Source organism: Dasypus novemcinctus, chromosome 27 (assembly GCF_030445035.2).
Source record: "Dasypus novemcinctus isolate mDasNov1 chromosome 27, mDasNov1.1.hap2, whole genome shotgun sequence".
NCBI classification, from domain to species: domain Eukaryota; kingdom Metazoa; phylum Chordata; class Mammalia; order Cingulata; family Dasypodidae; genus Dasypus; species Dasypus novemcinctus.
In genome coordinates, this window is record NC_080699.1 from 1,767,372 (window position 1) to 1,781,303 (window position 13,932).

General features: G+C 43.2%; 1 protein-coding gene across 4 annotated transcripts in view; it reads right to left on the minus strand.

The window, feature by feature from the left end:
• The window catches only part of SESN3 (sestrin 3), a 73,607-nt gene that overhangs the window by 24,215 nt on the left and 35,460 nt on the right, over nucleotides 1-13,932 (minus strand). For 2 of the 4 annotated variants that reach the window (XM_058289319.2, XM_058289320.2), the window contains exons 2-4: nucleotides 4,997-5,062; nucleotides 2,328-2,525; nucleotides 234-416 (exon numbers count right to left, since the gene is read on the minus strand). In XM_058289319.2, coding sequence (XP_058145302.1) covers nucleotides 234-416; nucleotides 2,328-2,525; nucleotides 4,997-5,062 — 447 coding nt within the window. Of the gene's footprint in view, nucleotides 1-233; nucleotides 417-2,327; nucleotides 2,526-4,996; nucleotides 5,066-13,932 lie in introns of all 4 variants that reach the window. The other 2 variants (XM_058289318.2, XM_058289321.2) reach the window with 1 other exon arrangement.

Genomic DNA, 13,932 nt, shown 5'->3' on the forward strand with positions numbered 1-13,932 from the left:
AGGTAATTACTCATCTCTTAAACAGGGAAATTCTTTTTTTTTAACCTGAATGAAACCCATGGACTTTCTATGTTTATCTTTCTACACATATTCATACACTATATTGTGTTTTCCATGTCCTAACATGCAAGTATTTAAAGTTAAGTCATAAGCAAAATAGTTCACTAAAAGTTTACTTTTTTGCCAGAATCATTAGTAAACTTCCTTTTTTATATCAAAGAGGCAGTCAGTACCTGAATGTGCTCTTTTGTGATCAGCCAGGGCCTGTGTGCCAGCAGCTTATTTATTTCATTAAGGTTCTTCAGTCTTTGTGGCACATATTCCAAACCATTCAGCCACTCTGCAATGCCCCCAGTCTTTAAAAACTCATCCACATGCATGTTGATTAAGTAGGAACACTGATGTCTAGCTGCAGCCTGAAACACAAACGAAGGGCTCATGGTCAAACAGTCCTGGCAGAGTAGAATTCCACTCTTTCTAAACGAAAGATTTGGGGGGAGTTAATAATTTTTATAGCCAGTAATTCTTCTCTTACGGAACATCCCTTCTTCTGAAGATTCCATCACAAGGCCGCAAGAGGCTCCTCAACGATACCTGACGCTGACGCGTACATAGGGCAAATGGATGTCAGGTGAGGTCAATTAGTTTCTCATCCGGACGTGGGCATACGTCTACCTGGAGCCCCCTTCTAGCTACTTTAAGGAAATGATGTCTATTCTTCATTACGGCAAGTAATACAGAGTGCATTCTCTTTAAAACATCATAAAGAACCCGTATTCTGCCAGGTCAGAATTGAGGCCGCTTGGGGCACCTGTCTTACGCCTGCGCTCTCCAGGTGCGCTGCGCACACCCCCGCAGGGTGAAACGGAAGCTCCCGGACTCGTCCCTTCCCACGCAGGAGAAGTAGCCTTAACAGCAACGTGGTAAAGCCATGCCAAGCAGAGCCTGGACCTCTCCCTGCCCTGGGACTACTTCTCAGCAGGACAGTCCTGCTTTATTCTCTCTCTCCTAGCTCTGCTTTCAGTGTGTCACCAAAACCTCAAGCTAAAATGGTAGTCTCAGGTGAAAGCCATTGTTCAGGAAAACCCCGAACGCTGCCCAGACCCTCTCAGCTGCTGCTGAATAGCAAACTTCAGTGAGGGCACAGACTTGGTAGAAGCCAGCCTGCCCCTCCGGGTGCGCTCTGCCCGCTCCGCAGCCCGCGGTCCACCAGCCTTTCCCCACACACGGCACTTTGATCACGTCCTCTTTCCCCCTTTTCTTCAGTAACAGTCCGCCTGGAGCACTGTTTTTCTCTACCCTTCTCATTCCCACTGCTTATCATCCCAATTTATAATTATCTCCTCCCACAAAAAAATAACATTAAAGAGGTAACTAGTTTGTTACAAGTACTATACCTAGAAGTGTTATAATTCATTTAAGAATTCTTCTCGGGAAACGGACTTTGGCCCAGTGGTTAGGGCGTCCGTCTACCACATGGGAGGTCCGCGGTTCAAGCCCCGGGCTTCCTTGACCCGTGTGGAGCTGGCCCATGCGCAGTGCTGATGCGCGCAAGGAGTGCTGTGCCACGCAGAGGTGTCCCCCTCGTGGGGGAGCCCCACGCGCAAGGAGTGCGCCCGTGAGGAAAGCCGCCCAGCGTGAAAAGAAAGAGCAGCCTGCCCAGGAATGGCGCCGCCCACACTTCCCGTGCCGCTGACGACAACAGAAGCAGACAAAGAAACAAGACGCAGCAAATAGACACAGAGAACAGACAACCAGGGGAGGGGGGGGAATTAAATAAATAAATAAATCTTGAAAAAAAAAAAACAAAACTTGTTCTTATAGGGAAAAAAAAAAGAATTCTTCTCTTTTGCAGATTCTCCATTAGTGCGGGGACTTTTCTCTATTTGACCTAATTATTGATATTCTTCATGTAAAAACTAAGTAAAATATCATGAACAACCTTTTTTCAAATTAGTAATAAAAACAAGAAATCAAAAGCAAAAACACTTGTGGGATATTATTTTAGACTTTACAAGCTCTTTAATCATAAGTGATCGTATACGGAAAGTGTGTTTACAGAAAACTGATTAACATTCAGTGCACTAAGTGTTTCAATGCACTGCAAATGTTTTGGGGGTTCTTTCCTTTTTTTTAACCCAGAACCTCACACATGGGGAGCAGGGGCTCAACCACCGAGCTACATCCGCTTCCCCTGAGGGACTTTTAGCCACAAGTCCAGGGGCTTCTTCAATTCCTGTTTCCATAAATCATACGTGACTCTACAGACACACATAATTTTAGTGGAGAGGACATGACATCGGGGAAGGGAGGTGGCGGGCGGCTACCATGATCGCGATGTAGTGCCTGTCGGGCAGGGGCAGGGGGCCGTCCATGCGCAGCATGTAGAATTGGCTCCTCAGGAACGACTCCAGGTACTGGGCGTGCAGGCTCATGACCTGCGTGATGTTGTCCAGGCGGCCGGACGTGGAGTACTCTTCCACGAGAAGGCTGGTGCGCTCATCCACCGGGCGTGCCTGGGCCACCTGGTACCCAGAAGCCAACAAGTTACTGAGACGTCAACACATAGTTATGCCACTACTGAAACAAATGAGTGTTCTTTTGATACTAACAGACACTGAAATGATGAAGTTGCTCATACCAGATATGCAAATAAAAAAGTAAGTGCCATCCATTTTTGGCTCTGATATCACAATTTATTAAACAACAAATGTCAAATTATCAAACATTACACACACAGCTATGAAATTGGAGAAAGAGGCCTCCATCTGTTTTGCCAGGAACATAAGCAGATTTTCAGGACCCACTTCCTGGCTGTTGTAACATTTATTTGTGGTGAGGCAAAAGCAGTGGCGTTTGATTACATACATTTACGATTTTATCTCAACAGTTTGTGAAGATAATTAATCATGTTATCTTTAAGACAAGTATTTTCAGTCTGACCCTTGCCTTGTTTTTTATAGGAAAAATTTAATAGGAAATAGAAAAAGAAAAGCTTTCTGAAGTCATTCTAGGGATAAAAGAAAAAACATAATTTGTAGCAAAGTGTTAATTAAAAATCAATAAGGACCCTAGAATACTGTCATTCCTGTTTTGGCCCTATCATATTAATTACCCAAAACCAGGTAAATTACAAAAATGGACTTTCTTCAAAACCAGATTATTTGCATACAGCTTTCTGCACGATGCCGTGGTGGGATGGGTTGGATCTGAAAGTGTTAAGAGCTGATTAGCACCTTGTAGAAGGATCCAACTCTGCAGGGATTAATGGACACGAGACGCTTATTTCTAGGTTGGCTCATTCTTGGTAGTTTAGAATCAGAGCTCTAGAATTAAGAACGATATGCTTCCTATTTTAGAGATGAAGAAGCCACCCAAGATTAAATTCAGGCTCAGAGACCCAGCAAGGGCAGGGCCATGCCAAGGGCTCCTCAAGTCCAGACTACTGGTCTCCCCAGAGCCACTGCAGTTAAGATCTTCTGCTTACCCTCAAGAGATTTTCTGAAAAATAAGTACAAATTATGAAAAATGTACTACTGACCCAGGGAAATTTAATCCTGAAGGAAGTATCATGTGTAAATTGTGAGGAAATATTAACTACAATGGTATATTTAAAAAGAGGCAATTTCACTTTAGTTCATTACAAAGTCAAGTATATTTTCATTTGTCCATTTCCCCCCATTTCTCTACTACAGGGACCAAGATGAGTTTGATAATAGGGTCCAGGTGAGCCACACACAATTAGGGGTAGCATATCTGTTGTTTTCATTCTGTTTTCCCCTGCCAAAGTTTCTTCTATCTGAATGCCTAAAAGCCATTAACAGACTCATATGATGCAACAGATCCTGAAAACAGCGGGAGCTTCTGCCCACAGACGATATTCAACTACATCGTGCTAACACGACTGTTTCCGGGATCTCTGTCACCTTCAGGCCATCGCTCCGCTGAGAGCAGCCCTGAGTGACCTGAGGGAAAGGGAGAGAGCACAGGAGCTTCTCCAGCACATGGTCACCCCCTGGGTCGGCCTCTGACCCTGAGCCGAAACCAAGAAAGTGAGCTGAAGATGAAGAACTGCCGACTCTGGCCATGCAGTATTCTAATTTCACCCGTTCCTGCTTTTAAGACAATGCGGGCATACAGTAGGTGACCTATACACGTTGGCAATACAGGAATAATCCTGGTACTTTAAGAGAAATGATATCTTCCCAGTAAGGAGTGGATCGACATACATGGTGACCCCATGTTTGAATTAACCACCCTGGAAGCAGACTGGGCTGCTCAGGCAGGGGCTGGTAAGCTTTACTGAGCCCAGACCTAGCTGAGGGGCATCTAGGAAGCGAGACGCGCCGCAGCTGCACATGGCTGCGATGTTCCGTAGAGCTGTATCCCACAGAACAGGCATAAACCTTTTATTGGCTGGAGTCTCCCTGGCACCATTGAATAACCTCTTTTACTTGCTTGTACCACCTTGACCCCCTACCTCGACAAAGCGGTGCGGACTTAAATTGGAGATCACGTGACACCTTGTCTAATCAAAGACTCAGAACCAAGTGAAAAGGGCAACTGGCAGTGATGTCACATCACGTTTTATGTATTTAATAGGCTTGTTTGGGAAATTGACTCATTTCAAATATCTTTTCTCAACATTTATGTAACTTACAATCATCATGAAACAGTGGCCATTTTACAACTTAAAATCTGAAGGTTAACAATAGATTTTCTTTTTCTCAGAGTGTTCAGAAAAGTTATATTTGAAGTCAGAGATAATTAAATTTGTATTATTATAACCTTGCAGTACTGCCTAATCTTAAACTAATGAGGTAGATTATTACACATTTAAATTTTTAAGTGAAACTGGAAAGAAAATTGCTCTGTGGTTTTCAGACACATTGAATAAACTCAAGAGCAAAACATTTTTTCCTCTATATTAAAGATGGAGACACTCTTGGGTGCAGTTACTCTTTATCACACTTGACTTGAAGACGGACGCGCTTACCTCCTTCTCTGGAATAAAGGCACTTGGTCCTCTTGTCAAGGGCTGAGATACTCTGATTCTTTTGTCCTGCTTTTAAAAGAGAAGTTTTCTGTATTAATGATGACTTTCTAAAAGACATTAATTTGGTGCATATTTACCACTAAAGAACTAAAATAAATAGAATTATGTGAAACCAAAATAACTGCTGGGTGCCAGACAGAAGAAAACCGCTGGGCCCCACTGAGACGAGCCAGTGGATAAACTCCCACCATCGTGGCTCCCAAATGCACTTCCCTCAGCCACGTTCTACGCCACCGTGGTTTTTAGCTCATATTTACACGACTAAAACCCATTAACCCCCAAATAAAGCTGCCCCTAAGAGTACACTGGTATACTGGTAAACATGAATGTGGAAGTGAGCAAAATCCAGTGAAGATCACATGTAACTCCCAAAGCATTTATCTGACCTGTGGTTTTTCTCTGAATAAAAGAGCAATAATCATGTCTAATATAAAGCATTGAAACTTTACAAAGCTTGGAGAAATAGAGGTTAATTTAATTTTAAAAATGGAGACTACAGCAATTCTTATTGTTCTACTTGCTATTCTATTGGTACTGCCCAGCGCAGGGTTTCAGTGGTGCTGGAGTGCTAGTCATCTTCCAAGTTGTTAAACATTTGTAATTGAAAAATATTCTGGTATCTCCAGTGCATGTGTTGCATGTAAGTCACAAATATTCCACTCATGGAAGTGTCTTTCTCCGAGGCGAGTTGAGGGGGCACAGTCGGACGAGGCACTCGTGCCGTGGACCCTTTCTAAGCCAGGAGAGGAGGGGCACACGGCCCTTCATCGTAGGTAATGAAAGTCATCTTCTGGGTCCTGGAAAGGAGCCGGTCATAAAACCAGCACAGGGAGGCTGGCGCGGTTTAAGAGATCATCAAGACCGGGGGAAACCAGGGGCCTGTCTACCAATGAGCTGGGGGGGCGGCGTTAGACGCCAAGGCCCCCGAGAAGACCTCCAAGCCAGGCAGTGGTGGCAGGGGCTCCTGACCCGAGGACGGCAAGACCTCGTCCGGCCTCACTGTCCAGCCCAGGCCCGCACCGGTCACCCCAGAGGCTGACCGGCAGCCCGTGGGGGTGGCCCGGGGTAAAAGTTCTGTCCCTACAGCGATGAGGGGCCTCTGTCTCCAGGAACTAGGAGCTAGTTACAGGAAAGTAATACAATCTGATAGAGGGAAGAGGAACAAAGCACCACTCAGAAGCAGGGAGACAGAACAACAGAGAAACCCTGGATTGGTGTCACCAGATTCCTGCTTCTAAGGGGACAACCACTAGAGTTTCTGTGGATTCGCAGAGAAAGGAAAGCCAGAGCGCCGCGCTCGCCGTCTCAGTAGGCAGCTCTCTCTCTTCATAAGGTGTAGGAGTCTTTTTTGTGTGTGTAATCAAAGAGCCTATCAAACACGAAATCATTGTTTAAGCTTCTTAGTTCATCAGGAAGCAGTTACCAGGCTAACTGGCCAAAGCAGGCAGGGCCCTCGATTCTTTTTTGAGAGCCTAAGCAGACATCACGACAGGCTCTGGGGACACAGTGAGCAAAACAGACGTGGTTTCCGCCCTCTTGAGCCTCGTCGGTTTGCAGGGTGCTGCTGACACAAATATGCTGAACAACGACAAACGGCTAAAGTTTTAGAAAGAACTAGACACCGAGATTATAGTTATAAAGTGAAGGCAAATAGAGTTCAATCTACTGGACCGCACAGTAAAATGGAGTATTTGAGCATTTCTAATACTGGCACTTCTTGCTCACATCAAACCATAATCTAGGTTAGCCAGAATATAATTTAAAAGAAATAAGCAGATTGTCTCCCTTTGTGAGCCTCCTTAAGTTACGGAGAATAAAAGTACTATATATAACCTAATATACTAGTATGCAAAAAACCAATTTCCTGGACAACTGATCATTACAAATGAACAAATAACTTAGAGAAACTGATGATGAGGACAAATCATAGATTTGAGGGGAAAAAAAAGGTCAATAGTGAGCTAAAATGAATGATTAAAAACACAAAAAGTTCTGAACCCATGGGGAGAAAAATAAACACTTTCATACTAAAATGTCTTAAGGAGACTTTGGAAACATAAAATGATATGTTACTTATATGAAGTTTATAAAAAATCACCATATTTGAAACATGTATTAATCAAATTTACCTTTAGGTGTTTGAAATGTTAATCTGCCCACTAAAATATTTTCTCAATGAGACAGGTTTAAATCTGAAATACATTTTCTTATTAATGGAAACTGCAAGTTACTGCACCTAAATGAATAGAGCATCTCTTAATTTTTACCAGTTGATAAGAAGCAACTGAAACTTGGTTTCATTTGTTCATTTACTCAGCACACATTCATTGAGCATTTACAACGTGCTAGGCATAATGGTAACTCAAACAAGATGAGCAAGGCAGAAATGCACATAGTGAGCACACAGCATACAACACACACCATAGCAGAGGCACACACCAAGTGATGTGGGAAGACGTCACTTTAGTAATTGTCACCTACCTCGTCATCTCCCTACTGTTGAACATTTAAGTCATGTACAGTCTTCATTATTATAAATAATTCCATGATGAACACCTTTGCATAAAAAGATTTTGTGGTATATAGGATAGTGTTTTAAGGAGTCCCATGAGTGCATTTACTAGTGTAGCAGTTTGATATGGTCCATGAATTCCAAAAACAGACACTGGTTTACGTCTGTAAACTGATCTGTACCTGAGCATGAGTAAATTACTAGCAGGGCTTTGATTGGGCCATGCCAGGAGGGTGTTGAGTCGCCACCGTAAAAGACATGGCGAAGGACAGCGCTGGAGTTTTGATGTTGGAGTTTTGATGTGGAGTCTTGAGGAGAAGCCCCAGGAAGTCAGCACACAGAGGAGCTTGGTTGTGATGAAAGAGAAGCCAGCCCTGGGAAGAGAGGAACCCGGGAAGCCTGAGCCCTGGCAGACGTCGGCAGCCATCTTGCTCCAAAATGTGGAAAATGACTTTGGTGAGGGAAGTAATTTATGTGTTATGGCCCGATAACTGTAAGCTTCTATCCCATATAAATATCCTTTATAAAAAGTCAACAGATTTCTGGTATTTTGCATGAGCACCCCTTTGGCTAACGAATAAAACTAGGTTGTGGGTTATGAATATCTTTAATGTCTAATTGCAAACTTCCAGTATGCTAACAAAAATGTTTTACCCATTTAATTTTCATTGTTGGGGTAATGTCTACTTAACTCATTAGGTTCAAAAGGGAAAAAGGGCATATCAAAATTTGTTTGAAACTTTTTATTGTATGCTTGCTTGTTATTAAAAAGTTCTCAAGCAGAGTTGTGAATCAGATCTGTGTTCTTAATACAATTCTGGGGAGACTGAGGCAGAAAACCATCTGGGAAGTTCAGGAGAGAGGAGCTGGCAGATCTGTTTAGCGCTGGAGAAGAGGGGACGCGAATGTGGTTCTAAGGTGTTTACAGCTGGCGTCCTTGTCCCGTTTTTGCAACGGTCGCTGTTAACAGGGCGGGCCTGGCTCTGCCGGCCTCCAGCTGGCCGCTTGCAGGACTACCCTGAGGTGCAAATCAAAACGGCACAACTGCCGTTCTACTGTACGTCTACCCATTTCACTCTGGAAGTTTTTACCCCCCCCCACTTTCTATATCTCTGTCAGGTTTTTAAAGTCAGTAAGATCAAATGCAAAAGAAATAGGACAGCGCTATATCCAAAACATTTATTTTAAACCACAGGCTGGAGGTCTGGTCCAAGTGTAATACCTTTACTCAACTTTTCCTTCAAGTCCAATATGCTCAGTGACGCAGTGCCCACTTCCTTTACACCCCAGTGAGCTTTGCTGAAGATTCTAGACCTGCACTATTCAGTGTATACGATAGGCATCAGCCACATTTGGCTTAATGAAAATCAATTAAAATAAAATCAAATCCAGCTCCTCAGGCACACTAGCCGTATCTTAGTGTTCACAGCCACATGTGGCCATGGCCGCCATACTGGACGGAGGACACAGCCATCTGCCACCACCCAGAAAGCTCTGCTGGACAAGAGCTGCTCTAGACAACTCGTGCCATGGTTCAAACACTGTGATGCCCTCTTGAAACAAACAGTGAAATGACTGCTCTACAGTGACTGGTCTGATGGTTACACCTACTCAGTCTCAGAACCAAGCCTTGGCTGTACTTGCAGGAGCGAACTCACAACCGGGCAAGTCAGGAAAAGGAGAAAGCCCAGCCAGTTCCATGACCCCGTACCCAAATCTGCTCAGGTTCCAGGGCTCTTCACACCGGCCACGCCAAGCTGCCGGCCACGCCGAGCTGCCGGCCATGGCGAGCTGCGGGCCATGGCTGAGCTGCGGGCCACGCCGAGCTGCCGGCCATGCCTGAGCTGCCGGCCACGGCTGAGCTGCCGGCCACGCCGAGCTGGACTCGCACACCCAGCTGCTCACCCAGCTCAGGCCTGCCCTCTGCATCGCTCTCCCCGGCTCGGCTCCCGCCACAGGGAACGACCCTGAGCCGCTCCCCTTTTCCACATGTTTACACTTTTCCTAGCATTCCCTCCACTCCATCCTCTGTTCTCTTCCATGGCTTTCACCTTCTTTTCAAAACTCAGTAGAATCGTGTTACTGTCGCTACACTGGGAACGGGTGGGGGAGAAAAAAAGCTCACAAAATATGAAAATGAGTGAGTCATGCAACTCCTGGAACGGCCCTGCTGGGCTGCGAGCTGCTCCACGTTTCGGGGGGCTCTGGGGCACTTTGAGCCGCCTGTGGTCTCACCTGGATGTGCCATCAGCACCCTAAAACCCATCCATGTCCGACGAGCCGTCCTCACCTTCCTCACGTTATAGAAACACTGCCTGCGCAGTCCACAGCTTGCAGCTACCTTGGCCTGCGCTCGCACGGCTGCAGATGCAGTGACCGCTACTCAGCACAGCCTGACAGCAGGGTTGCTAAACCTTTAAGTCACTCTTCCCACAGCCCCTTCTCGACGTAAGAATTTCTCTTATAATGGGAAACATTTTCTCCTCACAAGTGAGAATAATGCCAATTCTAGGACTTCTCTCTTCCTCTTGTTGGGAGAGTTACATATTAAGAGTATTGTAAAAAAATGCAAAGAAAAAAAAAAACTAAGGCATTATTTTTATTTTTCTTCTACCAGTTTTCCCCATGGTAAAAACACACATGCAGACCCAACCAGAAGAGCTATATTTTTTCTCAGCAGGTACTATCATAACAGAAAAAGTCATGGGTTTTTTGCGTAGGATACTGTGAGTGCAAATAGCTGACAGGTGCACTAATTTTGAGGACTAATATTGCCAGGCTTCCTCTCTTTAAGTGTATAAAATAAAGCTAATAAATCTTATTCTTGGGAATAAATGACTTCGATCCTACTAGTTAAGTTTATACAATGATCTTCAAATCATATACCTTGTTTAGTTTCTGTGAAAAATCAAAACCAAACACCAGGGAAGCAGTTGTAGCTCAACTGATAAGAGCGTCCGCCTACCATACGGGAGGTTCAGGGTTCAGTACCCAGGGCCTCCTCACCTGTGTGGTGAGCTGGTCCATGCGCAAGGAGTGCTGTGCCACGCAGGGGTGTCCCATGTGTAGGGGTCCCCCATGTGCAAGGAGTGTGCCCCGCAAGGAGAGCTGCCCTGCGTGAAAAAAGTGCAGCCTGCCCAGAAGTGGCGCCACAAACACAGAGATGACGCAGCAAGATGACGCAATAACAAAAAAAAGGCGACACAGTTTCTCAGTGCCGCATGACAAGAATGCAGACACGGAAGAACACAGAAAATGGGGGGGAAGGGAAGAGAAATAAATAAATCTTTCAAAAAAAAAACCACCAACAACAACAACAAAAAAAACAAACACCAGCTGCTGAGTTCTTTAGCTACATGGTCCAACTGGGTAGGTACTAGCCGTGTGACTATTTTGATTTAAAGTAATTAACACTGAAGTTAAAAATCTAGTGCCTCAGTCTCACTAGCCACATATTAAGCACACAACAGCCTCACATGGCAGGTGGGCATTACCTTGGACAGTGCAAATCGAGAACATTCTATTGCCACTGAATCTTGGACAGCACAGTGCTGCGCCACGGCATTGTTCAGCCCTTGACTTTGGCTACTGGGATGATGCAAAGTGAAAGTGGCTAAAAATTGAAGAATGAATTTAAGTAAAAGAAACATGTATTAAAGTTATTTCATAGAGATGCAAAATTCATTTGAATGGCATAGCAGTTTGGTATTATGAACTCCAAAAATAGAAACTGGATTCTGTTTGTAAACTGGTCTGCTCCTCTGGGCGTATTAGATATATTAGATTCAGAGGTTTCACTTTTACTTGATTAAATTAAGACTGGGGTTTTGACTGGAACACATCAGTAGGACACTGAATCCCTGCCCATTTTGGGGGGCGGGGACTCACAGAGGAGTTTTGATGCTGGAGCCCCGGGAAGTAATCACACAGTAGAAGAACACAGGAACAGAGACGGCTCCATAGACACAGCGGAGGCCCTGGGAAGAGAGAGCTTGAGAATCTACAGCTGACCTTGTGGAAAGAGCAGAGCAGCCAAACCTGGAAAGAAGTGAGCCCCAGGAGAGAGACTAACCTTACACCAGCCTACAGCTGAGACCAGAAGAAGCTGGGACCACAGATTCCGAAGAGAAAGGCTGAACCCTCGCAGGGACCAGCAGCCATCTTGCTCCAACACATGGCAACAGACTTTGGTGAGGAAAGTAATTTATTTTTTATAGCCTTGTGACTGTAAGCTTCTACCCCAAATAAAACCTTTTATAAAAACCAATTTCTGGTATTTTGCATCAGCACCCCTTTAGCTGACTAGTACAGATGGTAAAACTAGAAAAAAAACAATGTAATTAGCATATTAACTGCAATGGCAGAAAACGTGGAAGTGAGATTCTTTTGAGAATCTTACTGTGAGGACAACTTTCAAATCATTAAAAAGAAGAAAGGAAATTCTCTAAAATGTTGGCTCTAGTGTTAGAAAAATAAGAAGGGGCATAAAGGCATTTTAAACAGCAGTAAATTTATCTGTGATTTGTTTTCCAATATCTCACAAGACTATAGTCATAGAACTTCCTTAAATTTTTCCATAAAATCTTATTTCAATCAAGAAAGAAAAACTATTATAAAACAAAAATCTCATACTTTCTGTCAGTTCTATATGTTCTAAGAGATTATTTACAATGGCAGTGATAACAAAAATGCTATATTAAAGAATGTTTCTTTTTCCAGACATGTTATTATAGCTGCAAGAGTTATGCTTGAAATTCATCAGTTAGGATTATGCTGATTAAGTAATTATCTGCTGGAAAATAAAACACTGGAAGAATAAAGATGAATTATATTTAAACATTTGCTTATTTTGATACCTAACAGTGAAACAATTGATCAGGTCACTATATAAATAAATCCCAATAGAAAATTAAGATACCTGGGGGTCAGGGATTCTTAAAATCATGAGTCATTAGAAGTAATCCGGAAATTACCTGCCCCCAAAAGGCCTGACTTTCAGTGAACTAACTGCTGCATTTTAAGCTCCTAAGTCCTTTTTAAAATAAATTATTAAATTTAACTTTCACTTATCCTTCCTTCACTAGAAAAGAGAAAAGTAAAAAAATTAAATTCTATCCAAGAAAATGTAAAAGCTGCCTATATATTTATCTATACAGGAGAAAAGAGTATTAAGAATAAAATGTGTATTTCATTTTACATAGAGACAGTTTTAAAATAAATCTGTTCAATATAAAAAAAATTCTGACAAAGAAGAAATTTGACTCCACAGAGAATACTAATATGGCAATTTTTAAAGATACCTTTAGAAGCTAGGCTATGTCATGGCATGCCATTCTTTTTTAAACACACTTCAATTACAAGTTATTTTAAATATGAAACACATGTCACAAACACAATCTTAGGTGTGCACCTAACAGTCAACCGTAATCATCAGTACAATAGGAAATTTCAGTAGCTGCCTGTTCAGATGTCGCATCTGGGCAGCAACCACTGCAAAAAGAGCAGGTGTGGGCAGCGATCCGAATGCTGTGAAATAATACACGCCTCGTTCTTGCTGCCTGGCAGACGTTTCAGGAGTAATGACTAGTTTGTAGAAACTGCTGACAGTATATATTTTAAAGGGATAGGGCAAATGGAAGGAACACAGAGAAAAGGCTCTGAGAAGTCTCTAACCCTAATGGAGAAAAGAGCAGGTTTTAAATGAGATTTGTTGAAATGGATTGAGAATTTTACCGTAAACTCAAATTTAAATGTCAGGCATTACCTAGAATGTATATTATGCTCCTTAGAAGAAAAGCCCAGAAGACTTAAATAATCTGCAATCTCTCCTATGTTAGACTGAAATATGTCTAGAACTTCAAGATGCTGCTCTGCCTCCTGGGATCAGAGACCATCTGTGAGCAAAGCTCTGCACTAGAAAACGTCGCGGCTGTCACATGACTCCTGTTTCTTTGAGCTAGAGTGATGCAGGGACACACTGCGCGGCCCAGGCCGACCCAGTGCTGCGGAAATCAGAAACTCCAAAGAGCATTTAAAATCCCCTCATGTGAGATAAGAACGCGAATAAGCCTTTTTTTCTTTTCCTCAGTTTTTTCCACTAATATGGAGACCCTGACTTTGTCACTTAGCTCATCTGTGCTCACCTGTGCATCTTTCTGAACACTAGAGGAACAACAGAGTTAGCAGTTAGAATGAGACGAGAAAAGTGCCTGAAAAAGAACTTTTTAGCTACTTTTTCTGTTCTTTTATTTTTGTGCATCTGAAATAAACTTAATAAAAATAAATAGAAAAAAAAAAGCCCAAGTCAACAACAAAAACAACAAAACTCCCCCTCATACGCGGAGAATCCCGCCTCATTTTCAGG